At 37.8% G+C, this 26,342-nt stretch overlaps 2 protein-coding genes across 8 annotated transcripts in view; one reads left to right on the top strand and one right to left on the bottom strand.

The window, feature by feature from the left end:
- The window catches only part of IQCH (IQ motif containing H), a 305,076-nt gene that overhangs the window by 269,444 nt on the left and 9,290 nt on the right, over positions 1 to 26,342 (bottom strand). For all 4 annotated transcript variants that reach the window (XM_072614735.1, XM_072614742.1, XM_072614763.1 and 1 more), the window contains exons 2-3: positions 22,778 to 22,897; positions 11,141 to 11,235 (exon numbers count right to left, since the gene is read on the bottom strand). In XM_072614735.1, the coding sequence (XP_072470836.1) occupies positions 11,141 to 11,235; positions 22,778 to 22,897 (215 nt within the window). The remainder of the gene's footprint in view (positions 1 to 11,140; positions 11,236 to 22,777; positions 22,898 to 26,342) is intronic.
- The window catches only part of AAGAB (alpha and gamma adaptin binding protein), a 63,581-nt gene continuing 63,221 nt past the window's right edge, over positions 25,983 to 26,342 (top strand). For all 4 annotated transcript variants that reach the window (XR_011968180.1, XM_072614827.1, XM_072614820.1 and 1 more), the window contains exon 1: positions 25,983 to 26,075. Coding sequence is in view for 3 of the 4 variants with exons in the window: in XM_072614827.1 (XP_072470928.1) it covers positions 26,000 to 26,075 (76 nt within the window). In the remaining variant the exon portion in view is untranslated. The remainder of the gene's footprint in view (positions 26,076 to 26,342) is intronic.

Raw genomic sequence — 26,342 nt, 5'->3', positions numbered from 1 at the left:
TGTTTTCTTGGTGTTAATTGTTAAGCCAAAATTAGCACAAGCAGCAGAGAATTGATCCATACTTTGTTGCACGTCAGCCTTAGATGCTGCATTGAGTGCACAATCATCTGCAAACAGAAAATCATGCACCAACACTCCCTCCATTTTGGTATTAGCTTGTAACCTTTTCAAGTTGGAGAATTTACCATCAGTGCAGAAGCTGACTTTGATGCCCTTCCTGTTCATCCTCGTTATGAAAACATAATACTAAAAGGCATGGGAACAAGCACACAGTCTTGTTTCACTCCATTGGTGAATAGGAAAGCACAAGAGCATTGTCCATTATCCAGAATCTGGGCAAGCATGCCATCATGAAATTAATGTACAATGCAGATGAACTTCTCCAGGCAATCAAATTTTGACATAATTTTCCATTATGTCAAAAGCACTCACAACTGACAGTATCAAAGACTTTGGTGAGATCTACAAAGGTTGTGTACAGATCATTGTTCTGCTCCTGGCATTTCTCCTGGAGTTGTCAGGCAGCAAACACCATACTGACTGTTCCTCAGCCCTTTTAGAAGTCACTCTGGCTCTCAGATAGATGACCATCTTCCAGGTGAAGGATCACCCTATTAAGGAGGACTCTGGCAAAAATCTTGCAGGCAATAACTACGTGAGAGACTCTCCTGTGACTGTCATAGGACAATCTATTTCCTTTACCTTTACAGAGATGGACAATGGAGGCATCCTCAAACTCCTGGAGGTTAACTTCCTCTTGCCATATAATTTGGAAAATTTCAGTCAGCATGACTATGAGCAATGGACCCCTTATCTCATAAGTCTAAGCTGGAATAGAATCAGCACCAAGTGTTTTGCCACATGAAAGGAACCTAATGGCATCCAAAAACTCTTCTTCCAACTGAAGAATTAAAAGGGTAAATGCACAACCAAAGAAGATAAAATCAAAGTAATTATTAGGAGAGATTTTGTCCAACTTTATGCCAATAAAACTGACAATCTTAATGAAACAGATGAATATTTACAAAAATATAAATTGCCAAGTTTAACAGAACACAAAATAGGACATTTAAATAACCCTAATTCTGAATAAACTATAAATGAGCTACCTAAAGAAAAAATACTACAACCAAATGATTTACAGGTGAATTCTACCAGACATTAAAACATTCTAATGCTATATAAACTATTTACAAATAAGTAAAGGAGTTCTATCAAATTCCTTCTATGGCAAAGCAAAAACAGAGAAAGAAAACTATTGATCAATTTCCCTAATCAATATTGATGCAAAAATTTAAAATCAAACACTAACAAAGAGAATACAGAAATATATCACAAAGCTCATATACTATGATCAGGTTTGATTCATGCCAGAAATTCAGGGCTGGTTTAGTATTAAGAAAACTGTAACTCTTATTAACTACATTAATAATAATAACAACAAAATTCAGATAATTATATTAATAAACGCAGAAAAGGCTTTAGACAAAATGTCACCTATTCCTATTAAAAACACTAGAAAGCATAGGAATAAATAGGTGTTTCTTAAAAATGACAAGTAGAATCTATTTAAAAGTAAGAGCAAGAACTATCTGTAAAAGGGATCAATTAAAAGTCTTTCCAATAAGATCAAGGTAAAGCAAGGACATCCATTATCATCATTACTATTTGATATTGTATTAAAAATGCTAGATATAGAAATAAGAAAAAAATTGAAGAAATAAGCAATTAGGAAACAAAACCATCTTTTTTTGCAGATGTTATGATAATATACTTAGAGAACTCTACAGAATCAACTAAAAAACCTAGTCAAAACAATTAACTTTAGTGAAGTGGCAAGATATAAAATAAATCCACACAAATCAACACTTCTATGAATTAGCAAGAAAGATCTTGGAAGGAGGAAGAAATAGAAAGAGAAATTCAATTTAAAATGAATGCAGACAGAATAAAATACTTGGGAGACTACATACCAAGACACACACAGGAACAAAACATTTTTCAAATAAATAAGGACAAATCTAAACAAGTAAAGAAATATTAATTTCTCATGATGTAATGAATGAAGTTTGAAATAACTGAGAAATTAAAGGCCCAAACTTCTGAGCATATCAATTTATTAAGCAGTGCATGCCAACTGCATAAGATCAGGACCAGATCTTCTCAGCTTGGCACTGAACCCTGAATACAGGAGGAAACAGATTTTTATGCATTAAAAGAAAACAATTAGCAGAATATAAAGCACAATACAAGATGAGACAATTTGATTTCTATCTGTAGGAAAGATTAGGGACTTTCCAAGTTGGGAGAGGGAGACAGAACAGGTACAATTCCCTGGTATCAGAAAAAGAGGTGTCCTACTCCCCCAAGTATCTGCATTTAATCAAAGGAACAAGGAAACTGATTGACCAGTACTGTGCCAGTTTTCAGATAAGCTATATGGGTTGTCTGAGATGTATAATTGTGAGAAAACTCCTTGCATCAATCCTCAGATCTGATTGGTTTTCCAGTCAGCATAATCCATCTAGGTCCTTACTTTAACATTAAGCAAATCTGATGTCAAAGCAACAGGCAGAGATGGTCCCAACTTCCCAGTCATGGAAGTCTAGGTTCAAACAATTCAATAAAGTTTTCTCATGATTTTCATAATTGAATAAAATTTTCTCAAAAGACAGAAACTGGACTAGACTCATAATCGAATAGAAAAGGAACTGAGCTAGATCTAGAATTGAGTAACAAGATGGAATTAGTTTGGTTCACTCAATTACTATAATTGGAAGGACAAGCCCATATAATAAAAATAACAATATTACTTAATTTAATCATTCAGTACCATATCAATCAAACTATCAAAGAATTATTTTATAGAGCTAGAAAAATAATAACAAAATTTGTTTGGAGGAACAAAAGTTCAAGAATATCAAGGGGAATCAACGAAAAAAACGTGAAAAAGGAGCTACCAGTATCAGATCTCAACTATACCACAACAAATAAGCATCGAAACAATTTGATACTAGATAAAGATATAGTGTAGTTGGTAAATGGAATTAGTTAGTTACACAATATACAGAAGCAAATGAGCACAGTAGCCTAGTATCCGACAAACCCAAAGATTGCAGCTACTGGGGCATATTTACAAAAATTACCTGGAAAACTGGGAAGTAGTCTAACAGAAACTAGCCAGAGACCACTATCACGCCATGTACACTAAGGTAAGTTTGAAATAGGTACGTGATTTGGACACTAAGGGTGATAACAGAAGGAAATTAGGGGAGCATGGAAAAAAATTACCCGTCAGATCTGTGGATGGGGGAAAGTTCATAACCAAACAAGAGATAGAGAGGATCATGAGAAGTAAAATGGATAATTCTGATTACATTAAATTTAAAAGTTTTTGCAAACAAGACCAATACAGTCAAAATTAGAAAGAAAGCAGGAAGCTGAGGAAATTCTTAGCAGTGTATCTAATAAAGGTCTCCTTTCTCAAATATATAGGGAACTGAGTCAAATTTATAAAAACAAGAGCCATTCTCCAATTAAAAAATGATCAAAGGATATGAATAGGCAATTTTCAGAGAAAGAAATCAAAAACTATCAATAGTCATGTGAAAAATTGCTCTAAATCCCTAACAATTAGAGAAATGAAAATTAAAACAACTTTGTGGTACCACCCTACACCAATTAAATTGGCTAAGATGACAGAAAGGAAAATAACAAATTTTAGCAGGGATATGGAAAAATATGTGTACTAATACATTGTTGGTAGAGTTGTGAACCAGTCCATCAATCCTGGAGAACAATTTGAACTATGTCCAAAGGGATATAAAGCTATGCACAGCATAACTGTGCACCCTTTGACCCATGAAGACCCCTTTGGGATCTCTATCTCAAAGAGATCAAAGAAAAAGCAAAAGAATCTATAGGTACAAAAATGTTAATAGCAGCTGTTTTTGTAGTAGCAAAGAATTGGACGTGGAGAGGATGCCCAACAATTCAGGAATAGTCAAACAAGATAAAGTATATGAATGTGATGGAAGACCATTGAGGTATAAGAAATAATGAAGATGGTTTCAGAAAAAACCTGGGAAGATTTAGAATGAACTGGTGCAAAGTGAAGTGAGCAGAACCTGGAGAACAATGTACACAGTATCAGCTGTGAAGGACTTAGCAACTGCTCTCGATACAATGATCCATGACAATTCCAAAAGACTCATGATGAAAAATGCTATCCATGTCCAATTAGAGAACTGATGGACTCTGAGTACAGATTAAGGGATATTTTTTCTCTTTATTTTTCTTGTCCTCCAATATGGCTAATATGAAAGTAGATTTTTCATGACTTCATATGTATAATGGGTATCATATTTCTTGCCTTCTTGATGGGTGGGGAGGGGAGGGGAGAGGGAGAGAATTTGGAACTGAAAATGAAAATTTAAAAGAAAAATTTTTAAAGACTGTGACCTCACAGTCCCCAGTGCACTTCTGGAGAAAGCAGAAAAGGCACCAAAAGAAATAAAGATGGAAAGAACAGCTACACTAGACCAGGTAAGCACAGAGAAGATTCATGTCAGAAGAGACACAATTATGAGGGTGTTGAGGGACTGAGTCACAAGATATTTTAATGAGAAGATACTAAATACTAAGGAAAAATCATTAATACTGTTAAAAAATAAGAAATCAAGGCGATATCAATAATTATTTTCTCTTATGCCTACTTTCCCATCTTAACAATATCCTTCTAATAATCTACACAAATATCAGGGGTCTCCTTGAAAAATGAACAGGAAGGGAATCAGCCAGCTTTTACAATGTTCTCTACCAGCCCACATCTTTAGAGTTCCACAGGTGACTGAAATGTGCAGGAAATATAGGATCCCACTGGGTTTATAGTTTATTGACTATAAAAGAGATATGATTCCATAGAACAAAATGTCATCGAAAATCCTCCCCTCCAACAAGGTGTCTTTTGTGGATATGTTAAAACTATGCAAGATTCTTGAAAAATGTAATGATAAGAGATAACTTGGTTGGATAATCTTTGAATTACTCATATCAGATGTGGCGTAAAATAAGCATGCCCCAGCTGTTTGTTAATGACAATCCATCACGGAGTCCAGGTAGAAAAGGGAATCCCTATAAATGATGAGGTCCTTCAGGGGATGCTGTTTAAGGGTGACATGGTACTGACTGCATCATACCTAAGAGCACTGCATAGACTGTTTATTAGATAGATGCATAATCACCTAAAAATTGTGCTGATCATCCAGGTAGGAAACGTGGTGAATGAGAGAGTCTACAGAACTGGTTCACTGGTACATTCATCTTGGATAGACACTGTAAGTGGACAATGAATTGGAACCAGGTCTGGAAAGGAGGAAAGTGGGTTGGCTGGTTTGCATTTGGAAAACTATGTAGAAATTCTAATGATCCCAAAGTCCTCTTTCTAATAGCAAGTGGTCTTCCAGTGATGCTATATAGCTACAAGCTGTATTAAAGTTACAGGTCCTTAAAAGAACAAGAGGGAAGCACATGATGGGCATGAATAGACTTCAGCAAATCAATTAATAAAGCATTTGTTCAGCACCCATTATGAACCAGACACTGTGCCAAATACTGGGAATATTAAGAAAGGTTAAAAAGAAAAAGTTTCTCCTCTCAAGGAGCTCACAGGCTAATGAAGAAGACAATGTAAAAACAGCGGTGTATAAACCAAATATATTCAGGATAAATGAGGGAGAAAAGCAGAGGGATGGCACACAGATTAAGGAAGACTGGGAAAGGCTTCTTTCAGGAGATGGGACTTTAATTGAGACTTGAAGGAAGCCAGGGAAGTAAGGAGGCAGAGATGAGGGAGCACCTGTATCAAGTACCAAAGATTCACCGAAATACTGAAAAAAGAAGTCTTATTATCTTTTTATTCTACAATAGTGGCTCCCTTTTAGTAGTGACTCTTCTTAGTAGTAACTATCGATTTTGCATTGTGCCCAACCCATCCTTCTAGAGCATCTTCTACACAGTAGACAAAAAGGATTATGGTTTAGTGGAAAGAGCAGTGAGTTTGCTCTCAGAGGTCCTGAGTCTGAATCCTAATTCTGACTCCATAGGCAAGGGACTTAGCCTATGGGCCTCAGTTATTTAATTTGTAAAATGATGATAACAATAATACTTGTACTATCTCCCTCACAGGGCTGTTATGAAAACACAAGTGATTCATAAACCTTAAAGTGTTATAGACATGTATCACTATTCTCATAATAAATATTTGCTGAATGAATAGGCACACAATCAACTATTCTTCATGGCAGATCTAGTATAACTTAGAATTTGGTGAGCCTTTTTTTCTTTATAAAATTTGTAAATAAGCATAATAACCATCAACACACATATATACACATGCAAAATAAAGGACAAAATCTTACATAAAACCTCCAGCACATAGCAATGTTAAATTAAATGAGCACAAATAAATAAAAACCTGCTTGTTCTATATTTCCTCCCAAGTTCACATAAAAGTTTTGCTATCTGTATCTTGCTCTTTTTTATTTAACAAATATCTACAGTCATAGACCAATTGGTGTATCTATAATTTTTTTCCGGTTCTGCTGATTCTGAATTTGGTTGTGGCTCCGTTTCCATCTATTGTGCTGAGCCTTAATCCCATAGATTCCTTTGCTGTGCATATCTTGCTTCTCTCTTCCCATAAATGTTTTACTAATTTCTAGCTCCTACCTACTTCTATAACCCCAATGTCAGGAGCACTATGCCTGAATATAATGCATATAATGCTGCCCCGCACGCTCTGCTGCTTGGTAAAATGCACAGTGTGCCTAAGGATAAACTATTTGCACAAGAGTAATATGGTCCAATATTCAGGGGCTGTACTTCTCGATAAGACTTCACAACGTGCCAGTCTTCTCTTACAAGATACTATCAGCAATCTGGAGATGATGCTGAGCAATCCGTTACCACGACAGTCCATCAGAACTCACACCGCAATGTAACATGAAAAGGCACGTGTACAATAACTAGAGAATTTTTTCTCCACTGTGACAATGGCAAATAGATTTGACACATGGAGCTCCTATAATTGAGCTGAAAGGCCTCTTCTACACTCACTATTTAGCAGAAACCTCTTCTTTTCCTCTTACTGCTTCTCTACTTTGTTCTTTCTTTCCCTCAAATGCCAGCACAGCAGGGAAGAAAGATGTCGATTTCTGTGCCATTCTGAAAAGTGCTGGTACAGATGTTACTTACCCTTCGAATGTCAATAAGCAAGCAATGCTTGTTAATAGTACCATAAGCTGATACCATGAGCAGCTAAATAAAGTCTGCGAAAATTAACACCAACAGAGAAATAAAAACACTTCTTTCGCAAATGAGAAAATATTCCAAGAGCCATTTTTTAAAAATGGAATCATTGGCAGAGATAATAACTGTATGTTCCTATTTGAAAGATCAGTTTTGAAACCGTACATAAAATTATTTTGAGAATTTGAAAGAAAATGTGCTGCATATATATTTTTAAATTTTTAAATTGCTATTATTGTTAACAAATTGATAAAGAACCTTAGGATATGACACATAATTAAATAGCCATGCAGCCTTGGACAAGCCATCTAATTTCTTTGAGTTTTGGTTCCCTCATCTACAAAATGAGAAGGCTGGCTTAGGTTAATACTTGTTTTCAGCTCTAAAATTCTAAGATTCTATGAAAGTTTGCCAGAGAAATTTGATGGAATCCCAAAAAAGTGATCTAGCCTCCTTTCATATGTGCAGGCCTAAAAGGAACTTAGCACACAAGCCTTCTGTGAAGACTTGGCTAAAGCATTTTCCACATTCCATCTGTTAATGAGATGTGGTGCTGCCTCTGAGGCATCTTTCCCAACTCTCTCTTGCAGTCTGGGATGCAAAGGGGCAAGTGCTCCAGGTACAAGGTGTCCTGGGAATCCACACTCCTAAGACTATAGCTCATGAGACACCACCAATGGGTTTACCTTAACAAGTCAGTCAGAGGACATAATTAACTCAAAGCAAAGGCATTTACTGAACTAGTATAATACGAATAGTAGTAACAAAACATTCCCCCCACCACCTGGGGCACCCTTTCCCACAAATAAAGATAGTGTGGACATGCGCAGAAGGCAGCTCTTAGCCAAAGCAACTCACAGCTCCAATGGTACAATATCCTGAAGTTCTTTCTTACTTCAAGGTGTCCTCCTGTGACTTCATCTGGGTGCAACTGCTAGGCAGCTGTCCGAACTGCCTCGATGAGCTCTTCCCTGAAGCTCTACTCCTCTTCGCCAAAGATGACTTTCAACTCCTGCTTACTTCTAATCCACAGGCAGCTTCTGTTACACTGGATACTTCCATGGTAGGAAAGCAGGGGCTTTAAAGAAACCCCCTTCCTCCCTCACCCACCTCTTCTCAGAGGCTCCTGAGCGTTAGCTGTCTCCACTGACTCCACTGAGTATGTTGTGAATGTAGCCAATAAGTGAACTTGGTTTTCTTGACTATGAAAATTTATTACAAGTAAATTTTCCCCAGTGTAATAGAGGAATGGGAGGGTTCTGTTAATTAATTTTTTTTAACAAATCTACTTTAAAACAGTTTGGGGGTGGGGTGCAGGTTGGAGTGACACATGCACTTTCATGAGGCACTCGTGCTATCCAGTCATTTCTCAGCTGCACTCAATGCTATGACCCCATCTAGGGTTTTCTTGGCAGAGATGCTGGAGCGGTCGGCCATTTCCTTCTCCAGCTCAGTTTACAGAGGAGGCAGCTGAGGCAGACAGGGTGAAGTGACTGATCCAGGATCACACAGCTAGTCAGTATTGGAGCCAGATTTGAACTCAGAAAGATGAGTCCTCCTGCTTCCAAACTCCCCTTGAAAAGGCCAGTTTTGGCTCCTGAGCAGCCTTGAAATCCACTTAAAGTTCCCGAACCATCCCAGGTACAGCTTGAGTGCGAGTGGCCATGCCAGAATCCTCTTCATTAATCTCAGAAACACAAGCCATTGTTCCGCAGTTCTGCTCAGAATAATAGCTGACATTTACAGAGGGCTTTAAAATTTACAAAGTGCTTTACATGCAAACCGTGATGTTAAGTATTACGATTATTTTATCTTCATTTTGCAAGGTGAGGTGACTTACCTATGGTCTCATAACTGTAAGTATGTTTGCCAGATTTTGAACCCATCTATCATGACTTCAAGTTGTATATGAATGTTTACAGGATACATACATTTCAGAAAATATTACCCACTGAAACTGAAATGAGTAAGAATACACATAAAATGGAAGAGATTAGCTAGACATAATAGAAATCAACCCCCAAGACATGGTGTTTGAGTGGGTTTTTGATGAGATTTAGAATTCCCTAAATCTAGTCAAAGAAACTAGGTTGTCTCTAAATTTTTAAAATTTTAATTTCATGATATTTTTATTCTGGGCTTGACAAATGCCAAATAAAATGAATACTATAAGATGAATTATAGAAAGAAAAGGATTATACATGACACTGAGACTCCATTAGGTAGAACAAACTGTACTGTTTTTTCCCAAAAGAAATTCAATAACAAATATTGGAATCTAAGTCCAATATTTGGGAAGTAGCTGGGAAAATATACAGAATGTAAGACTAGGAAGGGACTTTTCGGTTCACCAGTCTATTCTCTATATTTTACAGATATGAAAAGTGAGGTCCATAAAAGGGAAGTGACCTGACAAGGCCAGAAAAATAGTAATTGGGAGAGCAGGGATGCAAACACAGATTTTCAGACTCTAAATCCTGTGTTCTTTCCACTAGCACACTGTCTCTACTAAATACTGCTCAAAGTAATACTACAGTATTATCAAGATGCTGGTTTACATCAACTCTTGCAATTGTGAAGATTTATCTAGTGCTTTCTAAGGAGGAGTATTCTCTTTTTCAGCCAGTAAAGGCATGTACCAGGCCATGGGTCATGCTCTGGAGGGCAAGTATATTCCTTTAATAGAGATGGGTGGTTCAGACAATCACAGCACAGTGACACCGTCAATAAGATTGTCCAACGCCCTTTACTCTCTTACTGTACTCACCAAACAATATTTTATTTTTTAATCTGGTTTTCCAAGTAGATTTTCCTAGTGGGAAGAGACCAGGCTGACGAGCTGACTGAAGTAACTGGTCCTCTCAGCAATTACACTTCTCACTGTCAGTTAATGAATTGGCATTCTGGTTGATCAGTCAGTTTGTCAGCTGGGTTTATGTAAATTAATTCCCCAGAGCCTGATACCCTCTGGCTGAACTCATAAAATGGAGTTTCTGAACCTTCAAAATTGAGAGCCAAATCCTTACTCTAAGGTAGTCCCACCAACATATTGCCAGAAGGCTGAGGGTTAAAAACATTTACTTTTTCCTAAACTCTCTTTCAATTTTTAACAAACTACCTGTTAGAAAATCTTATAAGCAAAAATATTTCAGGACTTTTTTTTTTTTTTAGTTTTTAGTTGATTCTAGTACTATATTTAGCTTTGTAACCCTGAAAAGGTCATGTTCTATAAACTACGTACTGTATGATTTTCATAGCATTAATGACCTGGAGCTGACGAGGACGGTAAAGGTCATCTACTCCAATACCCTAATTTTACAGATGAAGAAACTGAGATCCAGGGACTTAGCCCAACTCCTCTAGGTCTTCTGACTCTGGTGCTGATGTGCTTCCACTGTCTTCAGATCCTAGCTAATATTAACTAATCGACCTAGATATACTGTCATCAGGAACCTGGATTTTGGCTAGTTTTACTAAAAGTCAATATTAGTCAAACCTCAGAGCGTAGCAATCCCCCAAATCATTAGAAACAAATTATGCTCTGCAAATGTCATCACTGATATTATTATAAAAAATTAGCACAAGTTTTTCCCTAATGTTTTTTTAATATAAAACTCTTAATGAAATGAGTGGAACTGTGAGCAAAGCTAGGGGAATTTTTCCCCTTACACAATAGGTCAAATTTAATTATTTTGTTTTAAGTAAGCAATTTAATTACTTGTCTGCTTTCCAAACAATTTGGGCCGAAAATGTCTACAACAGTGAAAGAAGTTACCTTTTTCACTATTAGATTACATTAATTTGTACTATTACAAATGTCTATTTTACTTACCCTTTAGAAGGCTGTCTGCCAAACATGTCAGTCTCTTCAACAGGTGTAGTTAACACCTGGTGATTTATGGTGCTTAGATAACTCTCAACATGTATCTGTTATGGAAAAACCAAAGTTCTGACTATTAGAGTGGACTCTGAGGTACTCTACTCAGTTCATTTACTTTCATTAGGTTAACACTTTGAATCTTGTAATTAAGCCAGAAGACAGGACTCGTAATGCTTTTCACAGTGTTTATTACACGACTAAGGTAATATTAGATGACTCAAGGTCAAATTACTTTAACTACCCTCAAAAGGGCAATAATCAACTAAGAGCCAAGCTTGGTAGTATCTTCCTACACTTCAGAAATGCAACGTATATGAAAATAACTGAATTAACCGCTTCTCTGAATTCACTAGGCAACACTGACATGAAGAAGTTCCTTTCTCTTAGAGTGACTCCAAAATAAACTTTGTGCAAGCACCTGAGGAAAGATTTGGCCCTTGGGTAAGATGTCCTTGCTGGCCAATGCAATATCTCCAGCTGCATCCACAGCCCTAACACTATAAGGTTAATTTAGGGCAATGGATGCATTAGGTTACCAGGACTAAAGCACATCCCACCTTTCTCACAGTCAGCAAAGACTCAGGAGGCAGTGTGATCATGCAAATAAAATAGTATGAGAAAAGTATGGAGAAAGGTCAGAGAGATGGAAAATAAAGAGTTCTGGCAGAAAGATGGACATCCAGGGACCTCCTTTGAAAGGAGGCTTCCTTCAGTCCCTGTGTCCTTCCCTCATCAGGACAATGTCGCTACTTCCCAGTTTTGGGGGCATAATCCCGATTTTAAGAAAAGAAACTGTACTTTCAACGAGGCTTCACAATAGGAATTTCCATGCTCAGGTTATATGTTCCAATTTTTTCTTTGGAAAATATAGTCATTATACTCATAGTGGTTGTGTTAAAACTGGATTCTATTCTGCCCTTAGCTCTAGGGGGAATGAAGGAGAAGCTTTACTGCCTTCCTTGGTTTTCTATTTTAAATCAGTGCACTGATTGCTTCCTACCTACTTAATAATAATATTATTATTTCTACTATTATATTACGAAAATGAACGAATTGTCAGCAGACTGCTTAAGCTTTTGGGAATAAAACGAGTATGTAAGTAGCACTATTGTTATTGTTTCATTTCTGTATCTTAGGTGAATCTATTGAAAACTCATCACCGTGTATTATAAAAGCTCTATTGGCCAGACACCTTACAATAGTTAATTACTGGGATGAGAATGTCGTAACGTGGCAGGGATCTACAGCAGTGGTCCCCAACATTTTTAGAGTTATTACAAAGTACTGTGTTTGGATGACTTTGTGCCAACTGCCTTGATGTAATAATGTGGCATAATGGAATGTAGGTCAGGAAGTTGACCTAAGATTTCAGTGGTACAAAGAATTCCCAAATGAGGACATACCTTTTACTCATATAGGTCAGCACTTTTTCTACCCTTTATACTATTAGGCAGGGATTCATGAGCTTGATTTTGTAAAAAACAAAACTATTTTTCAATATAGTTTGTTTCTTTATAATCCTATGTATATTTTTTTACATTTAAAAACATTATTCTGAGAAGGGGTCCACAGGATTCACCAGTTTGCCATTTCAAAGGTTAAGAATCCCTTTTGGAGAGCTGTTTAGAGCAGGGGCATCAAACTCCAGTAGAACTGGTGCTACTGTTCACTTATGTCCTGCTCTCTGTGACCTCACCTGTGCTTTTCTTAGCCATCCACGGCAGTGGCTGGCCATTTCCTTCTCCAGCTCACTTTAAAGATAAAGCAATCAGGCAAACAGGATGAAGTGACTTGCCTAGGATCACACAGCTAGTAAGTATCTGAGGTAGGATGTGAACTCATTAACATCCTGATTCCACTCCACCACCTAGTTGTCCCCAATAGAAATGGGGACACGAAACTGTACATAAGGATCCCTGCTGACACATATTGATTTAGAAAACTATATATTAATATCATCTATGTTTTATTGTATTTTTATTTATTTTGTTAAATATTTCCCTATTACATTTTCATCTGATTTGGCTTCAATGTAGCTGCTGCTGGTCATATGTTGACACCTCTTGCCTAGAAACAGAGAGCCATTATGTATTAAACATAGCATTTGAAACACAGTCTCTATCCATCACTCCTTAATGCCTCTCAAAGCATATGTGTATAATATTATATTATAGGATACATATGATATGCAATATATTATGTTATATAATGTATCATATAGAATAATTATGTATTATAATTACACATTAAGAATAGTATATATTACATTCAAAATATTGTGCATATCACATATGAATATATACACATATATGGATGCATATATGCATATAAATACATTTTTTCCAACTTTTTGCACAATTTTATTACATCTGCCTGAGATAAATGGTGAATTTCACAAATGCGATTTTGCCAGATTCAGGGTAAGGAATGACTCACTGGCCAGTAGATGGAGCTGTGATGGCATCTGTCTGCATTGCTAGCCTTGAGGGACAGATAAATCTATGAGTAAGAGTCAGGGTCCTGTGGAGGGCGTAGGAAAGGTTTCCTAGTCTGATCAATGCTGGATGGCATATGGTAGAACAAGGAGGGAGGTTGGTATGAAGAAATTTAGACCAAGCCAAGTGGGACTAGGACTAGGAATGGATAAGCAGAGGTAGATTAGACATGTGGGGCTGTGTTTCACACCAGAAGTTCAAGCCATTTCATCCACCAAAGTTCTTGGCTCTGAAGATCAGTCAGAAGAACCTATGTTGCTTAAGGGTAGGGGCAGTCCATAATGACTCCCCCTGCACAGGATCTGTATATTATGAAAGGGAACTTGTTTATACTGTGATCAGTCATGCCACTACTCTCCTGAGTGACTGATTAAGGGCAGATGGGGAAAGGACAAGAGCAAGAATTCTTAGACATGGTTAGCATTAGGGTAGAGTTCTCTCCCAGATAATGCCTTCTTATTCTTATTTCTAATTCTACTAGAATTATCTAGAGATAAAACATGTGCAAAGTTACAGTAGGGCTAGGTCCAATTCAGGTGAGGACAAAGTGGCTTCAACATAAAGGTAGAGGGATCGTCTCTAGTGTAGACCTTCTAGATAGCTCATGGTTCAGGTAAAGACTGGAGAAGACAACTTAAGAGCATAGATTTAAAACTAGAACCCCTCATTTTACAGATGGAAAAACTGAGGCTCAGGGAAACTGTGACTTGCCTAAGATCACACAGATAGAAAGTGGCAGAGTTAGGATTTGAACCCATGTTCTCTCCCTTGAGAACTAGCAGTCTTTTCACTATATCACAAGGTTTCTCTCAACTGCTCTAGGATTTATCTGATGGGTTAAAGATTTCTTGAGATTGGTGAGTTTCATATAACCATTGGAAGAATTAGCACTTTCAAGGCTAGCTGATAATGTGGTCTATGAGGAAAAAGTCGATCACTGATCACATAAATTAGATTGCAAAGCTGACCAAATTCGTGAGGTCTTTAGGCTTCAAGGGAGTCTGAGAGGCAAAAATAGTGTTGTTAACTTTGGGTCCATCTAAATGCCCTGTGGGAGGATGATGTGCCATAGCAACTCAGCTTTCTACAAGTCTGAAAAAGCCTTTTTCCAACTTGGCATAGAATTGCTAATGCCAGAAGAAGGCCAATTGAAATGTACAATGTTCTGGGCAAGGACATATGAGTAGAATACTATGTTTTTCAATTGCACAGAGGTTCTCCAGTCTTGCAGGTTCCAGAAAATTATAAATTAAGAGAATTGAAAGGATTTTGGATGTTCCTTCTAGTCTAATTCTCCTCATTTTATAAATTAAGCAATCTGAAGCTCAGGGGAGTTAACAGATTTACCCAAGGTCAAAAGGCTGACATCTGAACTCAGTCCCAATTCAGTTCTCTTTCCACTATCTCATAATATATGATATATATATATATATATATATATATATATATATATATATATATATATATATATATATATATATATATATATATTTCCCATATGAACTCTGGACCACAACGTACATATTACAAAGGCCTAAGGGGAGGACCATTACGTTCATACTTCAGTCACAAGGCTGTCTTCTTATTGTCATTCCCTATATGAATCACATTATGTCACCCCGAGATCAAAAATGATGAAGCTGGCCCAACAAATTAGAAACCAGCAAGATGTCAGTAGTGATGGTGTTGAGTCCTAGATAATTATTATAAAGCCTGAGCCTCCCACTTTTTCATTTTTTCACTAGGACTTATCTTCCTTATCAATAAAATGAGAGGAATAGACTAGATGACCTCTGAGGTTCCTTCTAGCTATAGATTTATTATCCTGTGCTTCTTTATTAATAGCATGAATTTCCAGTGGGAAGAGAAGAAAGTCTGAGTAAGTTCTTACCTAAGGTTGATATTCAGAAATTCTTGGAGTACCTGGGTCTTGTCTTCAGACCTGATATATATATACACATAACATTAACTCACTGGCACACTTGTGCAAGTATAAGGGCATAAATATTTGAGTTTTGAATCTTGTGAGTGATGTGGCCAGTCTTAAGGTTGAAGTCTTTAAACTCCACAATGATGGAGCCAACGCTGGCCCTCCCAGGAATATGCATGTACTAGATGAGGGCCAGGTCACCTCTGGTGCAGGGCTTGTTCATTAACCAGGGGATGAGGGGAAGAGCAGTTGTTTCCATGGGGTCTATCTAGGCCACAATGCAGAAGGAAATTTGTGCCAGGAAAACATTCTCTGTCTGAAGAAGGGGTTGTTGTACCACTCCTAGTTATTATGGCTGCAAAAAAGGCATGAAGAGATCCCTAGGGTTAGCTAGTGGGACATGACAGAAGAGAATTGCAAGGACTGGTGCCAAGGTTAGGAGCTCAGTTGATCCTTGAAGTGTAATGTCTAGAACACAGTTGCTTCTGTTTTGGGTATACATGGCCCTGACAGGTTCACTGAAGTTTTTCTAGTTCTAGATCTAGATAGTCATTGTAGGTTAGGTGTTAAGCATATAGCTTGAATGAACTTATATAGCACAGGACTAATCTCTGAACGAATGAACACTTATTGAGCACTTATTAAGCTGAACTGTGGGAATGCAAAATGATACACTCCTTGCTCTCAAAGAGCTCACACTTTAATTGGAAAAGAAAAAATATAAAAGGAAGTTCAGGAGCAGGGTGGATATAAAGACCCAGAAGTCCTAAGGGTTCAGCAGCAGGGCAGGTAGCAAAGCCCAGAAATCTTTCAATTACCTCAGTAGGTCAGAACAACATGCTAGAAGGTCAATGGTGCTTTGGGGATCCTCCTTTGGTGGTCCTCCATCTCTCTAGAATGAAAAGAGTTGGTGACTCCAATCTTAATCAAGCTGTGTGAGCAGTCAAGCATCATGGGATGGCCCAGGACTGGATCAGGGGTGAAACAGAAGAGCAGGGTGGCTGGTTTCTGCTGGACTATATTTTGTTATGCTATTTTAGAATCCAGATCTACCAGTAAGCAGCCTTCTTCCACTGAAAGTTTTCAAACATCTCCCAAAAATCACTGATGGATTTTTTACAACAGCTGAGCCAATATGTGTAACATGGCCCAGGGGTCATCTTTAATCAGTTGACAGGAAATCCAAATTCAGCGACTGAGCAGAATTCAGCAGGCCTTCATTCCACATCAATCAATCAATAAGCAATTAAAGGTATATTGGCTGAGAAGTTCAGCAAGATGGCTATAATGTATTTCTGACTGACCAAGATGAGGTTTTTCTAAGCACTCCAGGGTCCTGTGCCCATGCTTCAGTTTGAAATGACCAATCTCCAGATTCATTGCCCAACAAGGGTAAGAGACCATAACAGACTATGCCAGCTCCTTTTATCAGACCCTAATATGTCATCTAGTATGAAATAACCCTCCCCTAGTAGATCAACTCTGAAGGGCTTTGCTATACCCTCCATGATGAATTATCCTGGGTACAGGTAGATAATAACTTGCCTAAGTCATCCAGAAATATTCCAATATCCTAGCCTTTGCTCATGACTGCAGTCCCTCCAACATTCTCTGAGGAAAACCTTTGAAGACTTCTTTCAAGACTTTTTGTACTAAGAACTATTGATCTATCTTAATGACAATCCTGTTCAAACTTAGGATCTTGCCTAGCATGGCAAACTAATCTAGGCTTTTCTTCCAGCATCTAAACCAATGCCAGCTATTTTCCAAGTTGAAAAAGTGCCAATTTTACAGGGAGAAGACAGATTTTTTTAGGGCACATATAGAATCCTATGACCATTTATCTCCAGATTATATATTTTGATCTGTTCAACAACAATAACAAGCATTTATTATACTTACTATGTGCCAGACTCTATACCAGATGCTGGAAACACATCTGGGCTTTCTGTTGGAGACCAGAGATAGATGGTATAGTCAACAATGTTAAGAACTGGTTTAACCCAGTCCCCATTTTGATCAGTTCAGACCTACAGAAACAGTTCTTTGTGAAAAATGATAGATCTGATGATGCTGTGTCTTTTCTTGGGCTATACTGTTCTCTCATTATACCTCTACCTTGTCTATATTACTGCAAGATAACACCCATAGAAAGGAGTCCTGTAAGGGAGGAGGAACAACTCACAGTCAAATTCACATTTGAGGCACACCCTCATCATTAGCACTGACCTTAAGAACCTCTGAGCACCTTCAGACTGCCAAAAAGTTTGACCAATGCCAAAAAATCTTACAAGATTTATAGCTAGATGAGGGCTTTGAGAGTAGCTTATCTATCATTTTATGGAGGAGAAAAGCCAAAATGCAGCAAAGCAGAGTGGTTTTTCCAAGGTGGCGTACTTAATGAATAGCAGAGCTGGGATGTGAACCTAGGTCTTCTGACTCCATGACAAACTCTTGCTTCGTTACAGCATGCTGTTACCCTTCTGCAGGACATTCTTTAAAGGAGATTCAATTTTATTATCACTTGTGTGCAAGGAAGCTATAGCAGATGCGGTGGTGTGCTTTTGAGAAAGGAAGAATTTGTATTCCTGTCATATGATACCCTAAGGTCCTTGTACAGACCCTGAGTTTTGCTATCACTCAACTTCAACCAGACATGCTAAAGCTGATCCACCGGTGACTTGTCGGAGGAAACTATACCTAGGTCTAGCTCTCCAACAACCAAAAAAGCATAATGCCCATGTGCCTGTATATTCCGTTGGTTTGATGAGAAGAGCACTCCATCTCCACCATGATAGCTTAGAAATAGACCTTGTAGGCATCTTGTGGTAGGAGCAATATCTGTCATGAAGCATAAGTTTTTCCTTAAAAGATATTAAAACTGTCTTTGAATCCTAACTAGCTCAGGAGACTATGTCTTGGAATCCAAGACTTGGACCATTAACATAGCTTCCATATGACTTTAGTACAATAACTCATGAACAAACAGGAATTGCTCTCCCTTAGGCTTGGCCTGCATGCCAGCATGGCCAATATAGAGGCATGGAAGATGTAGTCAAGTGATTCAATGCTATATTATTGCTGAGCCCATTTGATTACTAAAGAAACTTCCTTTTGTTTCTTGTTAAGAGGTCTTAGTGTCAAATTTCATTCCAATTCTAAACCTGAAGCAGTGGACCAGCCTGAATCAGGCCCAGCCTTTAACTCTTTGTTTTAAACATCTCACATGGTCACTAGACTTTTGATTGCCCAGAAATATGAATCAATGTCTTCCAACATCTATGGTGTTGTGAGTTACACTATGAACATTTTTGTTTATTTTCCCTTTATGGGAAAGCCAGGAATTTTGTTGCAACCCTTCCATAGTGCCTATTTGGAAGTAATAGTGGACAGCACGTGACCCAACTACAGAGGCATGATATCATTCAGACACCCGAGAGTCAAGGTATCATATGATACCCTGTCCAAGATGGCTAATTTTCTTCTCCAAACTGAACCTCCCACTGCTCCAGAAGTCACCAAGCCACCTATTCCTCCTGCTTGTCATTTTCTGGTTCTTTGATGTTTCCTAGTAAACCGCCTCCAACTAGGATCCCAATTTTATTTTTAGATGTACTATTCATTGCACTGCAGATAAAGATTCATTTTTTCATAGTATATTAGCCCTAATATCATTCTGCTGACCATTGAAAAAAATCTGTTTTTAATAACACAGTTCATTCATCTAAACAGGTCCTTTCCTATGAACTATGAGTTCTATCTCTGGGTTTTCACTCTATTTACCCTAAATACCACAATCCACTCAATGACTACTTGGGTGAATTCTTTCCTAGCCAATTTGGAGTACATACTGTGGGCAGTCAAAGTGGTGTACAAACAAGAATCTGACTGCTCTCATACTTTCAAGTGTTGTGTATCAGTCCTAGCACTTCCTCCATAACCTCCCACAAATAGTCCTTCCTGAAAACTGGTGACCTGAGTGAGTCCTGTGGTCTTACATGGCTAGGAACACTCTACTTCACTACACCATTTTTTAAATAGATCATTTAGTGGCCCTACACATGCTCCCTGGCTTCCCCAGTCCTTGCTGTGATAGGTTTAGCTCAACCCTACACAGTGCCTGGAACATACTAATGTTTAATAAGTACCAGTTGTTGGATGACATCCACTGAATCCTTGCTTACCCTCAGAAATCCTAGAAGATCAAGAAGGGCCAGGTGATACTGTACTCACAAAGGTGATAAGGCTGTTTCCAGTGCCAAGTATTCCAGTTAACTATTTAGTCCTGAAAGAAAGGCATGGGAACTCATCCACAATGTCAGTTCTATGGTTCTGATTGAGGCCTTTCATCAGTGCTATCCTGTCAAGCCATGACCTTGACTCCCAAGGAGGGATAGCATTCTCAATGATGTTAAAAAGAAGAAATAGGAATAAGGGTGTTAGACATACTGACACAGGAGAAAGGGAAGGGGTCATGAATAACTTGCTAACACTGCCTGATGCAGGTACACTCAATGAGACCAGCCATCATCTTGCTGATATGTGCTTTAATGTTTTGTCTCTGATAGGCCCTTTGCTGAGTCCCTGGTTTAGATAACTCTTTGTCTTTTGGATTCAGTGGTTAGATTTTTTTTTAGCTTGGTTTAGTTTTTTGCCTTTCCCTTTCAAACCTTTTGCTTACTTTTTCTGATCATAACTTGCAACTTTTTCTGGGGGTTGGGAGGAAGGGTATTCATTGATTCTATTGATTGTTCCTAATTACTGGTGCTCATTGGTCCCATTCCCTTGGAGGCCTGAGAGTCAACAGTTCATGATGATTGGGAGCTGGCTGATTGGTAAGACCAAGATGGTGGCAGAGATCCATGTGAAGATTTCCTAGGTCAGTGTTCAAAGCAGAGTAGCAGAGGTACTGAAGAGACCCAGCTGACAGAGGTGTGCAGTACCAAAAGGGAGCATACCAGTAAAGGTCTGTCAATCAGAAGGAGATGTTTTTCATATGGGAAATTTAAGCTAAGGACCAAATAGAGCAGGAAACTTAATAGAACAAGTCATGAAGCAGACAGGGTTGTAAGAAGCAGACAGACATTCCATAGCTTTGTACCAGCAATTTGAAGGTTGTGGTAAAGAAGAGTGTGTTTGGATTGGGTTGGGAGATAATATATGAGTGTTCCAGGATAAGCAAGTTTCAGCAATTCTCTAATGTTAGAGACAACTTTATTTTACTTTTTAAAAGTTTCTCTTCTGAGGGTAAGTTGAAGAGTGGTGATGTTCTCCAGATGAAATGGGGCAGTTTCATCCTTGTGGGGAGGTCTCAAAGAGCTGGGTTGCCTATGTTTCTACTGGAGGCCTTGGAATTCATAGTAGAAGGCAGTAGAATGTCTCCCAGGGTAATGAGGTCAGTATATTTTGACCTAACAGCCACATGATCACTGGAAAGAGAATTTTTCTTCAGATGACCCTCGGAAATACAGTTTAGATAGGGTATGGGACGCTGGGATTAGACTAAAACTACCTAGATTCAAGTCCTGATTCTACCAATTACTATGTGACCTTGAGCAAGTCACTCTATTTCTCTGGGTCTTGGTTTCCTTAACTGTAAAACCCGAGGATTGGAATAATTCTTTCCATTGGTCATTGGAATTCCAAGAAGGTAAGAAAGCATTCTTGAGACAAAGTCAGGAAAAGGGGTAGAAGGAAAGGATGTCACTGAAGCAAGTCAAGTTAATGAGCTTAAGTGGCTAGAGAAGGAATGGGAAAGATATCTGTTGGTTGTTGAATAATCTAACTATATATTAGAGAATTTATGTTTTGACCTGTTTTGCTTTTATGGGCAAGATGGTACTGCTCTGCTTTTAGTGGCTACAGAGTTGAATAAATGACTAAAAAGGATATCAAAGGCTTAGTTTCATCCCAAAGGGATAGTCTATGGAAGGGTTCTTAACCTGGGATTGGTAAATTTTAAAAAAAGTGTATGTGTTTTTAAAATAACAGTACAATTTATTTCCTTTGTAATCCTACATATTTTATTTCATGCATTTAAAGTCATTATTCTGAGTAGTCCATAGGTTAGAGCAGACTGCCAATGGCATCAATGGCGCACACACCAAAAAAGATTAAGAACACCCTGCCTGGGAGCTTAGGAATGGGGTATTAACTATGGGCCCCAACAGATAACAGAAGCACTGTTCCATAATATATGGTTTTCATTAATACATAATAAACTAGGGGAAAAACCAAAGCCAAGATGACAACCATTTCTACTTGAATTTCTTTTAGCATCTCTACCAGAGTTCCACAATTTGTTTGATTTTCATAATGTATCTCCTAAGTGGGACAGTTAGATAATGAAATTTCACAGCATAATTAGTTTTAACAAATAGTGGGATATGTTTGGACAGGATTTATGGATCTCTTATGATTAGTCTACATTAGAGCAAAACTTTTTTGACTTATTTTTTGTTATAGCTCTTTTTTCACAAAATTTTTAAATTGAGTTTTTAAGACAATTGATTTTGCAATTTAAAAAAGGTGACACTCTCTATCTACCCCAGTCTTTGTTGTGAACAGAGGTGCTTACATATGAACATTTCTGCATATTTGTAATAACTGTATATAGACAGCTTCAGGTTCTACTTTTCTTATTTATTATTTCATATACATGTTTTCTTGTATTATTATCTAGGTATCTATGGTGTGGTAGAGAAAAAGCTGACCTTGGCTTCAGGAAAGTCAAGATTGAATCCTACCTTTTAGGGCACCAGGCAACCAACTCCCTAAACCAGAAGTTGCAGAATAGCAATCTGAACAGGTAGAGGGAGCTTCCTTCCTGAATTCCCTTTGCCAATGAAATCACAGGTCTCTAGTCCAAAGCATAAGCCTATGTATATATGTGTTTTTTCTTTTTAATAATATAGTGGTTATTTTCCAAATTTTTCTCAGATCATCCTTAAGATATTTCATAGAATTATTGCTAGTGAATGATCTTATATTTTTATGATAAAATATCACAGCATGACTTAATGAGTGTTTAAGGAAGATATGTCAGATTAATATGATTTAGTATCATATTGGGCTCTGAAATTATATAAAAATTCTGTTTAACTTTTGTTTAAGAAAACTGTCTTTATGATTTAAAATTCATATTCAAAATATAAATTTACATACTTTTAACCCCATCTTAGTTCTTTCAATTGCTGTTTCAAGAGCCTGAATGTCAGCAAGGTCTCCTTTTCCTTCATGTGCAGAGTATAGCTCTCTCTTTAGTTGATAAAGGTCTTCTTGAACCTGGAAGCAGAGAGAAACACCAAATATTAGATGTTGAAATAATATGATGTTTTTCCAGTGAGGACACCTCAGGTGCATGCACGCATGCATGTGTATCTTAGGTAACTTGGATCAGCCTCTGTTGTACAGTGGTGATTAGAACCATAGCTGCCCTGCACCCAAATCTGAATGACTGTTGAAATTCTAGCCCTGTCCCTGGCATTCAGTACTGTGAAAAATGAACTTTACTTTTTCTTCCCTTTCCTGATGCCAGGATTCCCTTGTCTACAACTTGTTACTGCCCTAAAATACCAGACTGGAGGCCACAAGAAAGTTTGTCGTTTGCAAAATTTAAACTGGAAAAAGCAAAAGTTCTATGTGACAAATATTTATTAAGTGCCCTTCACATAAAAGGCATTGTGCTACGTACTGGGGACAAAAGGACAAATTAAGATCAAATGACCATTAGCCCGTTAGATAATAACTCACTTTTTTTTTTTTACAGTGCTTTAGAATTTATAAAGAACTTTCTTGACAATACTATGAAACAGACATTGCAAATATTATTTTTCTTTACAGATGGGGAAACTAAAGGTCAGAAACTGATTGTTGTATCTTACACACATGCCAAATGTCAAACTGTCTTCTGACTTCAAATCCAATGCTCTTTCCCTTGTACCACCTGTTCTCTGTCATTCATTCTCTGTGTCTTCACCAGCCAATTTACCAAATAAACTATTTTGCACAAACTGTTATCTGATTGGGATCCTCTAAGGTTGGCTTAAGAAGTAAGAAGCATCAAGCTTCTAGTGAGGAAAGGGAGAAGTGTCACAGGAACTCACTCAAACAGAACAAAACAAGAGGAAAAGAAGAATGCATTTCAAAGGATGTTTTAAATGGATGGATGGGGCCCATTACATTTCCTTCCTCCATGAATCTTTTCTTCTTACTGCTTGGCAGAACCAGTGCCATCTGTTGAATATTCAGTGACCTGTTTTTACGGATTCAGAAAGGAAAATGATCCATAAAAAAAGCCAAAATATTTTCCTTCTTTAACATCTTCCTTGGAAAACATAGCCAACCTCCTCTTTGGTGTCATGCAAACTTGGAGTGGATTAGGCCCAATGGTATTGGATATCATGTGACTTTGCACATTTATATTAGACACCAAACTTCAAATGAATAAATACAGATGGCACTAATTATTGTATGGGCTGCTGCCACAAGAAAAACATTTTGTTATGCAAATTTATGAACCTAACACCTGTTTCAGCAATAGTCCCACCAACAACCTACAAACTGAGTTCCTAAAGGCATTTTGAAACATTTACCTTTTATGTATTAGTGATTACTTGATTCACATATTAAATCCAACTAATGTCATTGATTACTACCTAATGCACCTGCAATGTCAAGTATTCAGAAGACCTGAATTGCTACCCACAGGCATCACAGACTTACAGACACATCTGGTCATTTGTGCTCTGCACAAAAGGGCATTTAAGTGACACTTCAATGCACAGACTGGCACTTGTACACACCACTGCTCGCAGGCACCAAGAATGAAGGTATTAGCATCTTTTGGTTATTTCAGCCAAATAGTTCCTGCTGCAGGTGAATTTACAGTCTCTATTATGCAGACACTTGAGATGCCCAGGGAGACAGTGCTAAGGCAAGCTACACCTAAGACCTACATTTTTAGATGCTTCTTTTTGTGCACAAATAATTTCTTCTTTGGAGTGTATACCTTCAGGTACTTATAGACTATTTTCTTATTGCAGTGCCAAGGTATGCCTGTTTTATGCCCTGCTCTTCTCTGCTAAGCGATCTCCTCCTCTTGTCTGTCATCAGTGCTCTACCACTTGATTATCTATGTACCATCCAAGAGAGTGGCACAAAGGAGAGACAGCCTGAAAGTATAAATCAGTGAAAGGAGAAAAGAGAAAGGAGGAAGCTAAAGTTCTTTTGAAAACTTCCTGGCACATAACAACTGAGTACAGCCACTGACTATAATAGAAGAATGGCAGGGATTTGTTAATTGTAGATGAACATGAACTCAATCAAATTCAACAAACATTTATGAAATTCCAATAATATGCAAAGTAACATATGCTGGGAACTAGGAATAAAAGGCAAAAACCAAACGGTCCCTGGCTTCAAGGAATTTCCTATTGGGGTCACATATCAGGGTAGCAGATAAGTAACTATAAGGAAATCTGAGGATGAAGAGATCCCTATCAGCCAGGGAGATGATTGGGAAAGGCTTCACTGACATGATGCAACCAGAGTTGAACAGTGAAAAAAGATAAGGATTCTTTAGAGAAAGTGAATTCTGGGTGTGGGGACAGTTTGAATGAATGCACTGAGGTGGGAGAAGGATTTGAATTCAGAGCTTAGCTTGTAGTCCAGTTTGGCTAGGGAGCATGAAAGGAAGAAAAGTGAAAAGATAAATTGAAGCTAGATTGTTTTAAATGTTGAATTGAAGAATCTATACTTCATTCTAGAAGTGCTAGAGAGCCACTCAACCTCGGGCTTACAAAGGTTATTTTGGAGGTTGCTATAATAGACCAGACAAAGATGACGTGAGTCTAAATCAGAATGACGGTTGTATGCTGTATGAACGGGGAGACAAGAACAGATTTTGAAAAATGTTTTGAGTCATGATTTGTCAAATGACTAGACACAGGAAATGAGAAAAATAGAAGACTTAAGATGTGCCTAATGAACTAAGGGACTGAGAATATGGTAGGTTGTACTGTATTGTAAACAGAGGTTTGTGCTGTATTATATTAGTTTCCTGACAGAAATAAGGCAGTTTAGAGGAGGGGTAGGCTCAGGGGAAGATAACAGTTTAGTTTGGACATGTTGAGTTTTAAATACCTATAATCCTAGTGAGATAAAAATATATGGATTTAGGAGTCATCTATGTAAAGATGAAAAATGAACCCAAGGAAATGAATTAGATCACCAAGGAAGGAAGTATAGGGACAGGAGAAAAGTAGATCCATGAGACAACGTTGTTGGACATGCATGATTAGTATGTGGGTGATGACCTAACAAAGGAGACAAAGGGAGTGGTCAAATAGGTTGGAGGAGAACCATATAGAGCCAGTATTTCACAAGATGAGGAGTGTACAGGAAGATGGGAGAGTGGATGGTGTCAAAAAGGTCAAGGAGGATGACTATTATTTAAAAAAAGGTTAGCAGTTAAAACCATTGTTAAACCTTGATTTTTGTATATAATGGTGGTGAAGCCAGACTGTAAAGGGCTGAAAAGTGAGTGGGTGGAGTACAACTACAGATAAGTACACCAAGTACAGATGAATCTTTCTAGGAATCTGGAAGTAAAAAGAAGTGATATGAGATGATGACAAAGGAATGGAAGAGATAAGTGACGACTTTAAGAAAGGGAGAAATATAAGTATGTTTGCGGGAAGCAAGAAAGGAGACTGTAGGGGATGGGATC

This window comes from Notamacropus eugenii, chromosome 1, assembly GCF_028372415.1.
Source record: "Notamacropus eugenii isolate mMacEug1 chromosome 1, mMacEug1.pri_v2, whole genome shotgun sequence".
Lineage (NCBI taxonomy): Eukaryota > Metazoa > Chordata > Mammalia > Diprotodontia > Macropodidae > Notamacropus > Notamacropus eugenii.
The sequence above is the reverse complement of the archived record's forward strand: the minus strand, read 5'-3'. Positions and strand labels throughout refer to the sequence as shown.